At 43.6% G+C, this 18,719-nt stretch overlaps 1 protein-coding gene across 1 annotated transcript; it reads right to left on the bottom strand.

Moving 5' to 3' along the window:
• Nucleotides 1–10,722: 10,722 nt before the first annotated feature.
• On the bottom strand, nucleotides 10,723–18,007 carry LOC146573728 (uncharacterized). The gene has a single exon (XM_085275459.1). It carries the CDS (start codon nucleotides 18,005–18,007, stop codon nucleotides 12,059–12,061), a length of 5,949 nt encoding a protein of 1,982 aa, XP_085131585.1. The 3' UTR covers nucleotides 10,723–12,058.
• Nucleotides 18,008–18,719: the final 712 nt, after the last annotated feature.

Genomic DNA, 18,719 nt, shown 5'->3' with positions numbered 1-18,719 from the left:
AATACTGGAGACTAAAAAGTCTTTTATACCCAAAACTCCGTCTCAGTGAAGTGTGTTACAGCAAAGTTAGGAGGACAGCTTTCTGTTATCTCCGACAGCACTGGGATTGTCATTCATCTGCATTTTTGTTTTTTTTTCCCAGACTTACACAGAAAGCCACAAGTATAGAGTCTTATTCTTCAGAGAAATCAAAACTCCACAGTTCGTTATTCTTAAACATTCAAGTTCGAATGACAATTTAATGCACCCATTAGTTGACGTGCATATTTTAAAACCTTGAAAATACACCTTATTTGCTCCGATCGCTTCCATAGATAAATGCCTGGCTGGAGGCTTTTGCTCCTCAAAAAGGAAATAAAATACCAGAAAGTGCGAACATGAAGAACAGAGCAGTTAAAGGTCACAACTATTTATGCTCTCATAGCTGCAGAATAGCAGCATTTTCTGCTTTGGAAAGTTGTTTTTTTCTTCATTCAGTTTTCGTACATATTGTTCTGAAAGAAAAGGAAAAGTTGAATACACAAGAGGGGCCAAGGGCAAAAGAGGAATAAAATTCATTTATCTGGTCTCGATATTATGGAATGATTTGATCTTTCTTTTAATTTTATTTATTTATTCATTCATTGTTAATCTGCTTGGTCTCATATGCTTCTGATCATTCCAAGTAATTCAAGTATGATCCCCTAAAATGGCATCAATTTAAGTGGCAACTAACATAACCATAATCATAAAGGTTGCCTTGCTACCACATCCTTCCTGAATATCTTTGCAAACTCACACCACTGAAGTACGTCATGCAAAGACGGCGTCCTGGATGAAATCAGTGCTTGTATCTTTGGTTAAAAGGGTAGCAAGACACGAGCATTTGGCAGCCTGACAGGCAGGCTCGACATCTTCAGCTTCTCATCGTGTCAGCAGAGATTATTGACTGTTGGGGCCAAACCCCCACTCCTTATTGCGGCGTCTGTTTTTACACTAATGGTTATGATCTAATGAAGAAGGAGAGCCATGACGGAGCGCTTACATCCTTGATAAAAAACAGTTGCCTTGGCAGCTATCCCACAGCAGAGAGCTGTGGGATAAATCATGAAAACCGTGATGTTCTCAAGTGGAAATGCACAGACATGTTGGATATTGCGTGCTGCAGAACAGCTAGAGCCGTTGTTGTTGCTGCTGATTTCTGTCACCCTCTAACTCTGTTTGTTATCTCCAATCTCCCTACATACATAGACATGCAGAAAGGACACATGCCATAAGATTATGGGGTTTATGCGAACACCCGAGTCCTTCTGCCAGAGCATGCTATCAGAGGATCAGTACTTTGGATGACATAATGTTACTGCTGTTATTTCTCCATGCTCGCAGCACGCCTCTCCTCTTATTTTACAACACGCACGTGACAGAATCCCTCATTCACACATAATCTGATGGGGATTTTTTTCACCAGATTACACGATCCTTTTGTTCGGGGATTCATGTTGGCCGAATGTGAGTGGGACAGTCCCACTGAACAGATTAGGCAGGAGTATAAGCATGTGGGCTTTTCACTTTTTAAATATATAATATAATATATATATATATTTTTAATATACTAGCATTTACTGCAGAGTATAATGCGATCAAACTCACCCCCAGACATACATGATTCGATATTAGTGTTAATAAGCAGGTCAACTACTATATATATATATATATATATATATATATATATATATATATATATATATATATATATATATATTTAAACCAAATTAACGCTTTTATCGTCATCATCATTTCACAATCGGGCAAAGCAGCTCAGCAGCTCACCTTGTTCCCACACATTCTTTCATGCAGTAGTAAACTGGCAGAGCGTAGAATTTATCCTTGGCCATCAAAATAACAGCAAAGAATTGAGCATACAAAAACTGAAGGGCATGCACGCAGCTGCAGATAGTGTGTCGTGGAAAATTGCTCTGAATCACTCTATCAAGGTAGTGAAGTTCAAGTTTATACTTTGTTCGCTTCTAAACTAAATGATGGAAAAACATTTTAGAACCTCCTCATTTGCTTCTGACCTTCTCTAATTAAAATAGATGTGAGGCAAGAATGTCACCATATAAAAGACAAAGCCCTTCTGTTGGATTTCATTTCTTGTTTTTGAGTAACTGGTCCATGGGTCCAGAATACATTCAAAAACATGTTCATTTCTCATGAAAAAATAAATAAAAGGATAAATAAATAAAACACTGTTGCCTTCCATTGTCGCTCAAGGTTAAAATAAATCTATTCTCAGGGATGTGGTTGCGTTTTCCTCCCACTAAAAGGTACCCGGCTCACACCTCAAACCTTTGTGACAGTCTAATATGATAGAAGTTCAAGCAGTTTTGGGCGAATGCAACATGTAGCAGGAGATAGTTGACTTCAATTGCATTCTCGCTATTGGCCTGGTATACCATCAATAAGGCAGCACAGTGTAACAGTTCAGTAGTTGTTAATATACTTCTCTCCAACTCTCCAACTCATGTACTAGAAAGCTAACATTTTGTTTTTCTTATGTTAGCTATGACACAGGTTTATTTAGAAGTTGCAAAGAAATGACTTCATGTTGACAGTTTCCACAATGAAAGTCAAAAATTGGATTTACAGTCAGAAATGTCGAGCTTCTGAAAAGCACATTTATTATACCCTCAGTACTAGATCACCACAGTGTGGCATGGAAGCACACATGGTGTGTGACTCTTGTAATCAGAGATGGGCTGTAATCTGATTACTTTTTTCAAGTAACGAGTAAAGTAAGGGATTACTATTGCAAAAACGGTAATTAGATTACCGTTACTTGCCCGTAGGAACGCTGCGTTTTTTTTGCGAGAATGTCTCATGACAGTGACGTAAGCGAGTGCAACGTTTGTGACAACAGCTGTGTGCAGATCAACAATGAATAATATATCGAGTGCGGGAGAGAGTATGAGCGTGCAGCGTTTAAAGCGTGGAAGTACTGACCTTACTTTGAGTTTGATTCCATAAAAAGTGACAAAAACATTAGTGTCCGGTGTGCGTACTTCCAAGCAAGCACGGAGTGCGCTACGACGTAATTCGGCACACCTGCACCAGGGCCAGTGTTGGGGAGTAACGGAATACATGTACCGCCGTTACGTATTTAAAATACAAAATATGAGTAACTGTATTCCGTTACAGTTACCGTTTAAAAAGGTGGTATTCAGAATACAGTTACTTTGTTGAAATAAATGGATTACACTGCGGTACTTTCCTGTTTCATATTGTGGCGGGTCAGGACTGTTTGGGTTTTGTTTGACAGCTACGTTCTGTTGTTCCAGGCGGCAGCATTACGGTTGCCGTGGTTTCAGGGTGACGCTCTCTCTCTCTGCGTGTTTCCTGGGTGAGGGAGCGCCTTTTTGTTGTTGTTGTTGTGCTAAGCTGCAGAATGCTACAGCTCTAAAGAATGTAGCCTCATGGGCAGTGTAGTCCGTGTTGCAGGGAGAATGGACTGCCATACTCGTTATGTGGCTGTGAGCGCGAGGAGGGAGAAAAAGGCGAGTGGAAAAGTACGAGCTGTCATCGAGCAAAAACGGGAGATGGAAGCATGTAAATATAATAATAACCACTGCAGCCAAGAAGAGTGCCTGATGAGCCCAGTTGTAAGTAAGCTGTTAAGACTCAACTGTACGCTGTGTTCCTGTTTTCCTCCGAAACAATAAGTTCCGTTGGAGCAGCCTTTCAACGCCTCTCTTTGTCTGTTGCAAGCAAAGTTGACCCAGACAACAAAGTAAAGCTAGTTTTCAGCTACGAGCCCGACACGGACCCCGCCGTATTAGTCAGAGGTCCCTTTACTACGGGTTCGGAGCCACGGACCTTCAGTAATAGTAATAAATCACAGCAATAGTACATTCACGTAGTTGTGAAAAGCATGATAATATATTAAGTAATCCAAAGTATTCAGAATACGTTACTCTCGTCGAGTAACGTAACAGAATACGTTACAGAATACATTTTGGGGCATGTATTCTGTAATCTGTAATGGAATACATTTTAAAAGTAACCTTCCCAACACTGACCAGGGCAAACCTCCGCCTACCCCACTCCTGCTTTACAGGCGAAAATAGAGCATCAGTGTCGTGGTCCTGGGTACTGAACCTAGCGTTTTTCCCTGTTGTGTTTTCTTTGTATTTCTCTGTGCTGGTCTTAGACTTAGACTTAGTTCCTCCTACGCCGGGCGGCGCATCGGGCAGCTAGTGATCTCCATCGATGTCGGTCAGCAGCGACTGCTTCAGCTTCGTCCCAGGCAATGTCGACAGTTCTCAGATCGTCCATGAATGTTCGACGCCATGTGGTCTTTGGTCGGCCTTGCTTTCGCTTGTCAGTGTGTGGACGCCATGTCATGGCAATCTTAGCTGGGCGATGAGAGGGTAGGCGTAAAATATGGCCCGCAAAGCGGAAGCGCCTTTCTGCAACAACATCGGCTAATGGGCGGGTGCCTGCTCTTCGTAGGACCTCCTCATTTGTTATTCGGTCCCGGTAGGAAATTCTCAGGATTCGCCGCAGGCCATGTTGTTGAAGCACTTTCAGGTGTTGAATAATTGCACTTGTTGAGCGCCAGGTTTCACTAGCGTAAAGTGCAGTAGGGAAGACGATAGAGTTCAGTAGTCTGATCTTGACCCTTACATTCAGGGAGGTCGAGTTCCAAATAGGTTGGAGACGTCGCAGGACACCAACTGCCTTCCCTACTCTGGCGTCAACATCCCGATCAGAGACCCCGTCATTCGAGATGATGCTGCCAAGATATGTAAAATTCTCCACCTCTTCAGCACGTTGTTGGTTGATCATGACAGGAATGCGGGCACGTGCATAGCCAACTCGGAGTACCTTGGTTTTTTTTGACGCTGATTCTTAATCCAACTTTCGTCGCCTCCCTCTGCAGGGCCGCGGTCAACTTTTGGAGGTCTTCCTGAGTCGAGCCCAGCAGGGCGATGTCACCTGCGAAGTCCAAGTCAGTGAGATTACGCGCTTCGTGCCAGGGCACACCGATGCCAGCTTGGTCAACTGATCGTCGCATGATGAAGTCAATTACCAACAGGAAGAGGAAAGGGGATAGCACGCATCCTTGTCGGACGCCAGTATTGATCTTGAAGAAATCTGTGCAGCCGTCATCCGTCCGGACGCAGCAACGGGAGTTGGGGTAGAGACAACGAAAGGCATCTACAAACTGCTGAGGGACTCCATAGTGGCGTAGGATAGCCCATAGAGTCGGCCGGTGGACGCTGTCAAAAGCCTTCTCGAAGTCAATGAAATTAATAGAAATCTTCCTTTGGTATTCCAACGTTTGTTCAATGATCATGCGGAGGGTGAAGATTTGCTCGACGCATGACTGGCCACTCTCTGTGCTGGTGGCTTTACAGATACTTGTAGCTATTGTTTCCTTTTTATCTAACCTCTGAATTATTTTGAGTTCTCGGTTCCTGGTTTTGCATTTGTATGGTGCTTTGAGTTTTGCTGTCCAGGGTTATACTCTCAGTTCAGAGACTTCAGAGCTTTGGCTATAATTTCCAATTTCTTGTGTTCTTTGTGAAGCCTTCCTGTCTGTGGTGTTCCTTGCTACATTACCTCCTGTGTTATTTTGAAAGTCATTTTGCTTTGTGCCTTGTATCTGGTTTTACTCACCCGTCTCGTTAGTCTGATTCTGTTCAGCTTTGCTTTTTCCCAGCTGTGTTCCCACTCTCTAATTACCTCTGATGTATATGTAAGTCTTCACTTGGGTTTTTTGTGTGTTATACTATTTGTTCCCTGCTGCTCTGCCTGTGAGTTTTTTCACACTTTCTGTATGGACTTTGTTTTTGCCTGTTACTGGATTACACCTTTGCCAAATAAATGTTAATTTTTGTTCATGCGACTTAGGCTTGAAGCTATATTTGGGTTTACTTTCACATCTTCAGCGTGTGACATTCAGCTGATCTGTATTTTTTGGTCTGGTGTTTTTTTTTCTTTCTTCTCTTGGCAGTACTTCATAGATTTCCTGTGAGGTTCAGCTCAGGTGAGTTGGGTGTCCAATGAAGCACAGTAATAACCAGTAAAGCAGTTTTTGTGTGAGCACATCCTGGTGGAAAAGGAAATCTGTGTCTCCCTAAAGCCTATCAGCAGATGGAAGCATGATGTGCTCTAAAATCTCCTGGTAGATGGCTGTGCTGACTTTGGACTTTGTAAAGCAGAAGTGGCCCAACATCAGCAGAGGAAGTGTCACCCCAAATTATCAGAGACTGTGGAAACTTCATACTGGTCTTCAGAGACATTGGACTCTATATCTCTCCACTCTTCCTCTAGTCTTCAGGACTCATCTGAAAAGAGAACTTTGGACCAATGAGCAGAAGTCCCACTGACACGCTTCTGACACTGTTTCCAGTTCAGGAGTGGCTTGATGTCAAGAATGCAACAGCTGTAGCCTCTTCCCTGAGGACATTTGTGTGTAGTGGCTTATAATACACTGACACCAGGACCAGTCCACTCCTTATGAATCTCTCAAGAGCTCCTAAATTGACTTTTCTCGATAATCTCTATCTCCACCACACTTCCCTTCCAGCCAATGAGACTATTTTTCAGTGTTTGAACTAGAGATGCACAATGTTTCTATTAATTGAATACTAATTTACTCAAATTCTTTTGATACTGGCCCTTTTTCCTGACTTGGCCTTGAAATATTTCGCTTTACATGCTCTGAATATAGAATACATAAAACTTTATCTTTTGTAATCAAATCAAGAGAAAAATCCTATTCTAATGTTTTTTAAATGCACAGCATCAGATACTTTTTCACTACATGAACAAGTGTGTGACGTGTAACCACCCCTCTCAGAAATGTTATTCATTGCAAGAGGGATCCACCTCACTTAAAAGATAACAAAATCCTTTTGTAAACAACCACAATGGCTCCTGGATGATAAAAAATGTTCTGTGCTGCTGTTTGCTGTGTTTTATGAAAAATTGCCATTTGAAGAAGATTTTGTATTTGCTTCTCTTGCAGTTTTGTTCTGCATGTAAGCATTTAGTAATAAACTCCAGCCAATGGTTGCAACCCTGTTTTGTGTCTTTTTTTCCCTTTTTTTTTTAATCGTCCCGATCAACAATCTTCAAGCAGATACTGTTGAGATGGTTCTTGGACTCAGACCACACAGAAAAGTGCATGCTGCCCTGAAGCTGTCTTCTAATTCCTGCAGCAGGAAACAGCTAAATGTAATGTGAATAACAGGCTTTCACTCTTAATAAGATTTTTTAAAAAGATAAGAAAGTATTTCCATGGTTCAATTCAAAATCAATGCTCCTTGACTTGGAGAGATATGAATAAATTGTGAATCCAATTTTTGAATAAAATGGCCAAATTTCTCTTGAATGTTTGTCTTCACTCAAATATGTGTGCTATAAAAGGTGACAACATGGGTTTGCGTGTTTTTATCTGATAAAGAATAGTGTTGTGGCTTTTCTGTGTTATACACCATTCAAAAGAAATTCAATGAGTTAAAACATTAGAACTTTAGATCAGCCAACAGTACATTATTACATATCTTGACATTAAACTCTACTGAGGCTCATCAGTCAGTGCTGTCCGAGCTTTGACAGCTGGAGGTCAGCTTTGCTGTTTTGTGAATTCAATTTGTATTGTTCAGACGTTTTTCAGAGTGTGGAAAGAGGTGCTGGCAGAATATAATATTCTACAACAGTGTGACTAAAAACATGTCTTGGTATGTGGCTTCATTTGCATCCAGAGTGTATAAATGTATTTAAAGGTGAGAGAAATATATAATATTAGTAAATAGGAAAAAAATGTTCACAATATGCAGCCTATATATGGAAAGTCCTTTACCACAGAATATAGAGGATGTAATGTTTTAGGAGAATGAAATTCTGAAATGATTTATATGAATGAACACTACCAGTAAAAAGTTTGGACACACCTTCCCATCAAATGGTTTTTCTTTATTTTTATTTTTACATTTACATTGTAGATTCTCACTGAAGGCATCAAAACTATGAATGAACACATATGGAATTATGTAGTAAACAAAAAAGTGTGAAATAACTCTAAACATGTTTTATATTTTAGATTCTTTAAAATAACCACCCTTTGCTTTGGTTACTGCTTTGCACACTCTCGGCATTCTCTCGATGAGCTTCATGAGGTCGTCACCTGAAATTGTTTTCCAACAGCCTTGAAGGAGTTCCCAGAGATGCTGTACACTTGTTGGCCCTTTTGCCTTCACTCTGCGAGCCGTCTCATCCCAAACTATCTCGGTTGGGTTTAGGTCAGGTGACTGTGGAGGCCAGGCTGTTTGGTGCAGCACTCCATCACTCTCCTTAAACACTCTCCTTAAATAGCCCTTAAACAGCCGGGAGGTGTGTTTGGGGTCATTGTCCTGTTGAAAACTAAATGATGGTCCAACTAAATGCAAACTGGATGAGATGCATGTTGCATCCCCACACCATCACACCTCCTCCATGCTTCACAGTGGGAACCATGCATGTAGAGACCATCCTTTCACCTTTTCTGTGTCACACAAAAACACGGCAGGTGGAACCAAAGATCTCAGATTTGGACTCATCAGACCAAAGCACAGATTTTCACTGGTCTAATGTCCATTCCTTGTGTTTCTTGACCCAAACAAATCTCTTCTGCTTGGTGCTTTTTCTTAGTCGTGGCTTCTTAGCAGCTATTTGACCATAAAGGCCTGAATCGTGCGGTGTCCACAGAACAGTTGATGTAGTGATGTGTCTGCTACTGGAACTCTGTGTGGCATTTATCTGGGCTCTAATCTGAGATGTGGTTAACTTGTGATTTCTGAGCCTGATGACTCAGATGAATTTATCCTCAGCAGCAGAGGTGATCTTGGTCCTCCTTTCCTGGGGCAGTCCTCATGTGAGCCAGTACCATCGTAGCAGTATCTAGCTACAATGTAGAAAGTTGTAAAAATAAAGAAAAAAACATTAAATGAGAAAGTGTGTATATTACTAGTCTATTTACATGTCTGCATGTCTACATCTAATAGAACAGAGGGAAGCGGTACAAAGGACTTGCAGCTTTTCAGTGTGCATGAATCATCTGCACCAAAGGAGCTGCTATTCAAAATTCACTTTGAGCTGCTGGGAATGCAATTATCTTCTCTGTCTGTCTGATTAATGTATTTTTGCAGCGGGAAAATGGAGTGAATGGTGCCGCCACGTTCCAGCGAGACTTTAGCAGCCTGGGTGAACCAGTTGATTTGGCTCTACAGCAAACGAGGAATAATGCCAAATTAAACACACCTCTATCCACGGAGGAAATACCAGCCGTCAAGCTCTTTGTATGAACTCTCTTTGGTAGCACATTTGCTAAATATACACACATGCATATACCTTAAGGAGCTTGATCAGTGCAACCATTGTGGTGGATGCTAACGCTTCCCCTGTAGACTCATAACTTGTGGACATAAAAGGTTGTTTTTAATGCCGTTCACAAGTATGAAAGGATTGTTAGTGTTTGTCATCCTCAGTAAACAAGCCCAAGGTGTCTCATTAAGTTAAAAAAACAAAAAAACAAAACAGAGAGAGTATATATGCTCATTATCATAACAACTTCATTGACATGTTTTTAAAATGCTGCCAGCGGAGACTCTGGGGTGATGTTGGTGCCGAGCTTCGTTGCATCTCGTGCACGGGGACCGTTGGGTCAAAGTCTCAAAGCATCCAAAAGTGTCAAAAAATGCAAAAGGAAAAATAAAATATCTTGATTCGCTGTTACTGTGACATGCTTTAAATGAGTACCTAATTAGAGCCATTGCTCTTACTTTACAGCTAAAAAATGAGCCACTCATAAACAGTAAAACTAAACAACAAAAAAAACTCTTTGTCCTCTTTAACTGACAGATAACCTAACTGACTCTAATGAGGGTCCTTGTCTTGCTAACTCACACACAGAGAAAGCTGTGGGAGATTATGCAGTAATGCCAGTCCATGTCATTAATTCAGCTGGTGTTAATGCTGCAACGCCAGCAGTGGAGAACAACATCTCTGCTGCAACGGTAAGACAAGGGATTGTCAAGCGATTCAGAAAAGCTGAAGGTAAGAGTTCTAATTCTTAAAGAGATCTATTGTTCTCATTTCTAACTACAGCCATACACTATATTGCTGAAAGTATTAACTCATCCATCCAAATAATTGAATTCAGGTGCTCCAATGACCTCCAGGACCACAGGTGTATACAGCCAAGCAGCTGGGCATGCAGACTGCTTCTGCGATCGTGGCTCAAGAGTTGGCAGTTCGTCTTGTAATCGGAAGGTTGCCGGTTCGAGCCCCGGCTCCGACAGTCTCGGTCGTTGTGTCCTTGGGCGAGACACTTCACCGTTGCCTACTGGTGGTGGTCAGAGAGCCCGGTGGCGCCAGTGTCTGGCAGCCTCACTGTCAGTGCGCCCCAGGGCAGCTGTGGCTACATTGTAGCTTGCCATCACCAGTGTGTGAATGGGTGGATGACTGAATGTAGTGTAAACGCTTTGGGATCCATAGGGACTAAGTAAAGCGCTATACAAATACAGGCCATTTGCAAACATTTGTGAAAGAATAAGGTGCTCTCAGGTGCTCAGTGAATTCCAGCGTGGTGCCATGATAGGATGCAACTTTGCATCAAATCCAGTCGTGAAATTGCCTTTCTACTAAATGTAGCCCTCATTTACTCAATACCATTAAATAAATGGGCTTTGGGTTCTTTTTCTAGTGTACTCTCGTACGATGTTTTAAATTAACTTCTCTTTTGTTTCTGGGATCAATGAAGCTTATTCCTTAACAGTAGCACTACACGCGAAAATTAACACTAGTGTCTATAGTGCAGTAAATCATGTCATACACCATGTAAAGTAGAGCATTGCAACCCTCCTTTAATTTACCAAACAATGAAAACAAGAAAATAATAAAATGGCAGATTTCAGTATTCAGGCAAACCAAAAACACACACAGCAATTTACCCACTGTACACAGAATCTCCACACATACAGTGTAAACCACCAGTGATAAAACAATTATAGTCCCAAACTAAACCTAAAGCCGGCAGAGATAAACCCTACGTTGCAGGCCTGTATTGCTCCAGTATAAATCCAAAACGATCTCCCAACCAGAAGTTCTTCACTCAACGAGCAAAAAAATAAATAAATAAACTCAGTACCTTGTGAAACGTGCAATTCCCACCAGCTTAATCCAGGTAACAAGTTGTCTTCAGCTCCGTCAGAAACACTCCGCTCTGAATGCAGTAGCACAAAGATGAGGAAAGTCCGTGATCTCCACGTGCTCCACAAGCTACCTGTTTTAGCTTCCCACGTTGCCAGAGGTACTCTGAGTGACGCGGGCACTCAGAGTGACTATCTGGGGTGTGTCCGTCGTTATCCAGTTCGGTAACGATCCTCTGCAGCTTGTTACGTTCCACAACTATAGCGAAACGGCAGCCTACAGTAGTCCTTATTAGCGAACGGCTGGGTTAGCCTCACTTTAACTTAATGCGTGCACAGCCGCAAGAAACAAAGCACACAGTCCAGACTCACGCTGAAACTTTACGTGTTATGTCACTAGCTTACCGACACTGTGACTTATCTGTCCGAAAAGTCAAAACACACTTACTCTTAGTACATAAAAAACAAGCTAACTTCTCCGGATGCTCCGTGTAACTCACGGACCACCGCCCTCTCTTCTCGCGCTCTCGTCTCTTTTTCCCTTTTCCTTCTCCACCCTGTGTTACCTTCACCGACCTTATCCCCGTAGGAAATTACAGTTCTCACAAACAATTCACAAGAAAAGAAAGATAACTTATTTTAAACAATGCAAACATGTTTTTAATAATTTTACATGAACTTTTACCTTTTTAATAAACAAGAAAATTTAAATAAATGAACTCTTTGATATTTATATTCTCAGACTTCACTTATCTTTTACTATTTATGCATCTTTTAAACCCGGGTTACACCCTCCCCCCACTAAATGTCTGGTGTCCTCAACAGACTACCAAGGAACTACAAGAACTTGGGAAGTAGGATGACCTTTTTACATACTCTGGCTCTTAGTCTTTGCCTATAGTGATAACAACCCCTCTATGTATAATAGTGATAGGCTGATCTTTAGCTTTTCCTGGCTCATCATAGGTTAAACGAACTACTGGTTTAATCTGTCTCTTAGGCCTTAGTTTAGGAGTGTCACCCAACAAATTACGGTGTGTATTTGGTTTCTGAGTTTTGGCAGACCGGGCTGTTATGGGATCCAGATCAGGTTCTGGGGCAGAATCTTGATCATCTTCTTCATTTTGGTCAGACTCCTCCTGAATATCCACCATGTGGTCGGGCTCAGTCTCACTGTCCCGATTAACGTCTTCATCCTCCAGTGGCAGTTCCTCCTTTTCACTGCGCTGATCAGAATCCGTTTCATCACTGACGTCATCCTGGTCTCCTGCACAATCCTCTTGTGGCACTGCTTGAGATCTAAGAGCCTGTCTTAATGCTTCTCTCACTCTTTCTTGAGTGTAGTAGTATCTCTGAGGCTCATAGTATTCACTTTCTGAGGACGAATCAGAATCCTGTGACAGCTGAGGGTCAGACGCAACTGTGGCCTGCTTTGGTTTCTTGCCCTTTGGTTTTTGTCTGTCACAACAGTTATTGCCTTCTTCAGGGATTGGCAATTTCACATGTTGGCCAATAGGAAGGATATGGTCTCTGTGGATTGTTTTCAGACGACCACTCCCATTCTCTTTCTTTAGTTGGTAGACAGGAAGGTTGGGCATTTTTCCAACAACTTGGTAAGGTATTGGACTCCATCTTGTTTGCAACTTGTGCTTCCCTTTGAGACCCCAGTTCTTTAGTAGGACTCTGTCTCCTATCTCTAGAGACTGGAAACAAACTCTCTTGTCATAGCCCTTTTTGTTCTTCTGATGGACTTTGTCTGCCGTCTCGGATGCTAGCTTGTAGGCTTGACGGAGATCTTCTTTAAGCTTTGACACATAGCGTGAATGACTTTCCTCAGCTTTGTCAATTGTGGTCCCAAAGCACAAGTCCACTGGCAGTCTGGCTTCACGGCCAAACATTAGGAAGTATGGCGAAAAACCAGTTGCATCACATTTTGTACTGTTGTAAGCATGGACCAAATAAGGGACATGCTGGCTCCACTGACGTTTCTTTTCTGTGCTTAGAGTACCCAACATAGAAAGCAGCGTTCGATTGAACCGCTCTGGCTGAGGGTCTCCTTGCGGATGATACGGAGTAGTGCGCGACTTCCGTATCCCCATGTTCTTCAACAAGTCTTTGATCAGACGACTCTCAAAGTCTCGCCCCTGGTCTGAATGGATACGAGCCGGAAGACCATAGTGGACGAAAAACTTATCCACTAGGATTTTGGCCACTGTTTGAGACGTCTGATTCTTGGTCGGGAATGCCTGGGCGTAGCGCGTGAAGTGATCTGTGACCACTAAAACATTTCTCATGCCCTTGGAATCCGTCTCCATTGAGAGAAAGTCAATGCACACCAGATCCATAGGTCCACTGCTGGAGATCTGGTGAAGCGGTGCGGCTCTCTGGGCAGGAGTCTTGCGTGTTATGCATTCACCACAACTTTTGATATGGTCCTCAGTGTCTTGCAACATTCTGGGCCAGTAGAACCTTCGACGGAGTAAATCCAGAGTTCTCTCTATGCCGAGGTGTCCTGAGTCATTGTGTACTGATCTCAACACAACATCATGATACACCTTTGGCAGGACTAGCTGATGGACCTCCTCCCCTGAGTGACATTTGGTGATGCGATAGAGCAGACCGTCACTCAGCAGGGTCAGCTTATCTTTCTCTCTTTTTAGGAGCGACAGCTCCGGTGTGTTGCCTGTCCATAAATTCTGTTGAACAGCTTTGACCGCTGGACCAATGACTGGATCCTCTTTCTGTGCCTTAGCGAGATCAGCTTTTGAGACGTGTTCCAGTGACTGTAACTCCATTGTAAGAGGAAATGCATAGATGTCAGGGATGCATTCCGGGGAAGCCCCGGTTTGGTCGACACATCTGGTGGGACACCCTGGGCTTTCTGAAACTTGTACTCTTTTGCAGATGGATTTAACAGCTGCCTCTGGTATAGTCTCCCATTCAGCATCAGTGTCAAAGTTTCTGGAGAGGATGTCTGCATCTATGTTATGCTTGCCTGGTCTGTAATGGACATCAAAGTCATACGTGGACAAAGCAGCTAACCATCTGTGTCCCACGGCATTGAGCTTTGCCGTAGACAGAACATAAGTCAAGGGGTTATTATCTGTTCGCACTGTAAAGCGCGCCCCATACAGATAGTCATGAAAGCGATCAACCACAGCCCACTTTAATGACAGGAACTCCAGCTGATGTATGGGGTACCTCTTCTCAGCCTGACTTAACTTCCTGCTGGCAAATGCAACTGGCCTTAGGTCCCCTTCTTGTAGCTGGTATAGGACAGCCCCCAATCCTTTGAAGCTTGCGTCCACGTGGAGCTCATAGGGCTTGGTAGGATCAGCGAAGGCTAATACCGGTGCATGGGTTAGGCAGTGGATGATCTGCTGAAAGGCTTTGCTGCAGGCGTCATCCCACCGATCTCCAAAGGGTTCTGACTCTTTCAAGTAGGACTTGTTGATGTCTGGACTCTTTTTCTTGCTCTTTTGTGTCGGAGCATAACCTTTGGTCAGTTCAGTGAGAGGTCTCACAATGGCAGCATAGTTAGCAATGAATCGCCTATAGTATCCGCAGAAACCTAAGAACGATCTCAGAGTCTTTAGGTCGTGGGGCTGAGGCCAGGTGGTAACAGCCTCAATCTTCTGCTGATCAGGAGAGACACCTTGGGCAGACACAATATGCCCGAGGTACTTCACCTGTGGCTGACAAAACTGGCATTTGTCCAGGGAGATCTTTAGTCCTGCTTCTCCAAGACGATCTAGGACTTTAATGAGCCGCTCTTCGTGTTCCTCCAGCGACTTTCCGAAAACAATCAGGTCGTCCAAGTAAACCAGGACTTGGAGGAGGTTCATGTCTCCGACTGTTTTTTCCATTAGACGCTGGAAAGTCGCAGGTGCTCCTGTTATTCCCTGCGGCATTCTCTCAAATTGGAAAAAGCCTAGGGGACAGATGAACGCCGTCTTCTCTTTATCTTCCTCCGCCATTGGAATCTGGTAGTATCCACTACGCAGATCCAGCACTGTGAACCATTTGCTCCCAGACAAAGAATCCAGTGCTTCGTCAATGCAGGGGGTCGTGTACTGGTCTGGCACGGTCCGACTGTTAAGGAGCCTGTAGTCTATGCACATCCGTATGGTGCCATTTTTCTTTCTAACTATTACAATTGGTGAGGCATAGGGGCTACGGGATTCTTTAATGATGCCGGCACAGAGTAACTCTTGCAGATGTTTTCTTACATCCTCTATATCTGCAGGTGCCAGTCGACGTGATCTTTGCCGAAAAGGTCTTGTGTCAGCCAGGCGGATGGTGTGCTCCACCTCTTTTGCAAGGCCAACGTCCCATTCATGGACTGAGAGGACGTGGGAGCGTTCCGCTAGTTTCTGTCTAAGCCGGCCCTTCCACTCTTCAGGCACAGGAGAGTCACCAAAGTCGATCTGGCTGCTGTCAAATGCTGTCGTCTCTGGTTCTTTGTTTGGCATGGAGATGACGCTTTCGGTGCGATAAAGGTGACCCATGACGGTTCCAACCGGGATAATGGTTTCCCTGGCGGACTGGTTCTGCACCAGGATCCTGAAGCTGTTAACTTGTACCGCATTGGCGGGCACAACCATGGGTTGAAGCAGGACATCACCCGGCAGAGGAGCTAAGGGAGAAGAGTCAAACATCAAGATCTCTTTGCCAACTGTCTGCTGAAAATGAACTTTGCAGGTTATTTGCAAGTCTTTTCCAGGGGGTAAGGACAAGGGATTTGAACCCTGCCAAGTCACACAGCCAACCTGGTCATCTTGAGAGCCTAGGGTGATGGAGTCTGTGAAAGTGGGTAGCGACTCCCTGTGAATTTGGATGCCCAGGCTTTTGGTTATGTCACGCCCCTCTTTTCTGCATTCGTGCACCAAATTGCGGACATGGCTGGTGTTAGTGCCAACAATGACAGGAATCTGCTCTTCTTTTGGGCTTGGACAGATCAGGGCAAGGACAGGTACTGTGTGTTTGGTGCCAGTCACTTCAGCCGGGTACTCAACATCTACCACAACATAGCCGAGGTAGGGGTAACTGACATTGGACTCACTTAAACCCCAAATGTTGAGACCAGTGACTGGATGCACTGGGGTGGAAGGCAGATGGGCTTTGTACCAGGACTCGAATATTATGGTGACCTGTGATCCACTGTCAAATAAGGCATTACAGGGCTGTCCATTCACTTTAAGTGGCACAATACTTGGGGGCCCAATCAGTCCCTCCGGAATTCCAGCTGGGGTGGGAGAAGTCAGAAGACCCTGCTTGACATGACAGTCAGTGTCAGGGGCATTACTTGTTGAAGTACCTGAACTTTCTTTCAGTGTCTTGACAGTTTGGATGAGCTTTCGAATAACTTTGCTCTGATTTTCAGGATTTTGACACTTTGCGACAAAATGTCCCTTTTCCCCACAACGGTAACAGAACTGCTCATCCAAAGGCGTTCTGTTCTGGTAAGGGGTCCTTGTCTTTGAGTTAGCCTCTACTGCTGCCATGGTAGCCAGTTTTAAAGAGGAGTCCGGAACAGTATCTCTTTGGGCTACTTTCTGCTGCAGTCTTTTCACTTGTTTTTTCAAAGCAGCCAGTTCCTTGGTGTCACTGGGCTCACTTGACTGCACTGAGGACGGGCCTTTCTCTTTGACATCAGGGGACTTAGTCATGCAGGTGGCTAACTTGGCCTTAAGCTCTTTAACTTCAGCTTTGAGACTTTGTATTTCTGTATTGTCAGTCCCTAAAGGTTTTGTCTGCACATGCTGGACTGAGGTATTGAGTTTCCTCCTTGATGCCTCATACTCTTCCTCTGTGCGAATCTCACTTAAGAGTTGGAGGAAAGTTGGGGGTTTGGACTTTCTCTCTCTCAGGCGCAGATTAATTAGCATGAGATCGGAAACAACAGCCCCTCTCAGGAGTTGTTCTAGGCGAGCTTTGTCTTTGCTAGAAGCTGGAAATCCTCCTCTCTGAACAACTTTACTGAGGGCCCTCTCCAGACGCCTCAGAAAATCAGACAGTTTTTCACTTGATTGTTGCTGCATTAAGCGGAAAGCAAAATAGAGATCATCCCCAGACTCAGCACTGCCAAAGGCGCTTTCCAAAGCCTCCAGGTATTCAACAGGGCCCGCCTCAGGGTCTGACTCACGGACCGATTTGGCAATCTCCAACGCCGGCCCCTTTAAACTTTCCATCAGCCTGCGCCTTTTCTCCTTGTCTGTACAGTCACTTTCCTCTACCATGAGCCATGCCTGCTCAAGCCAATGGTCAAAGGGGTCTTCACTAGGGGGAACTGGTAAGTTCCCTGAAAACAGCCTCAAACGCCGATAACCACCTTCAGCTTGTGGTTTACGTGCCTTCTCCAAAAAATCACCAACCGCTTGCAAGACAGACTCAGTGGAGTTTATGGAAGGATCAGAGCTGCGCTGCGGAGGAGCAAAGCTGCGAAATAAGCTTTGTATGTCTTCCATAGTCCTACCCTCAGTGTCTAAGAGACTCTTCAACTTCACAGCAAAATCGTCACGAGCTGCACATTCATTAAGAGTCACTATCGGCCATCTCTCACCACTGTGCTGGTCCAGCACTTCCTTGGGTGCATTATCTTTAGGTATACTTTGTTTGCACTCGCAGAGAACCATTAGGCAGCTCAAGGGGGTGTGGAACAAGCGCCCTCTAACCCGGACTCGTCCTAGACACTTAATAGTCTCCAAGGTTTCTTCTATCTGGGCTATTTCCACTTCTTCTGGAACCAGAACCAAGAGTGCTTTAGCTTCCTCCAAACCTTCACCCCGACACCACCTCTTCAGCTCTGCAGCGAGCCCGGTGTGGTCTGCCATACTCATAATAGCCAAAAATACTAAGAAGTGTAAACTAGCTACTGTAGGTTAACTTTTAATTTTTTTTTTTTTTTTTTAGCGTGTGGCTCCTTTAATACTTCTATGAGACCCAAAAAAATCCCAGCGGTGCCTCCATTTTATGTAGCCCTCATTTACTCAATACCATTAAATAAATGGGCTTTGGGTTCTTTTTCTAGTGTACTCTCGTACGATGTTTTAAATTAACTTCTCTTTTGTTTCTGGGATCAATGAAGCTTATTCCTTAACAGTAGCACTACACGCGAAAATTAACACTAGTGTCTATAGTGCAGTAAATCATGTCATACACCATGTAAAGTAGAGCATTGCAACCCTCCTTTAATTTACCAAACAATGAAAACAAGAAAATAATAAAATGGCAGATTTCAGTATTCAGGCAAACCAAAAACACACACAGCAATTTACCCACTGTACACAGAATCTCCACACATACAGTGTAAACCACCAGTGATAAAACAATTATAGTCCCAAACTAAACCTAAAGCCGGCAGAGATAAACCCTACGTTGCAGGCCTGTATTGCTCCAGTATAAATCCAAAACGATCTCCCAACCGGAAGTTCTTCACTCAACGAGCAAAAAAATAAATAAATAAACTCAGTACCTTGTGAAACGTGCAATTCCCACCAGCTTAATCCAGGTAACAAGTTGTCTTCAGCTCCGTCAGAAACACTC

Source organism: Mchenga conophoros, linkage group LG5 (assembly GCF_057382185.1).
Source record: "Mchenga conophoros isolate Kocher_MC1m ecotype Shallow Benthic linkage group LG5, M_conophoros_male_GT1.1, whole genome shotgun sequence".
Classification (NCBI taxonomy): domain Eukaryota; kingdom Metazoa; phylum Chordata; class Actinopteri; order Cichliformes; family Cichlidae; genus Mchenga; species Mchenga conophoros.
This window is presented reverse-complemented; position numbering and strand designations above follow the sequence as displayed.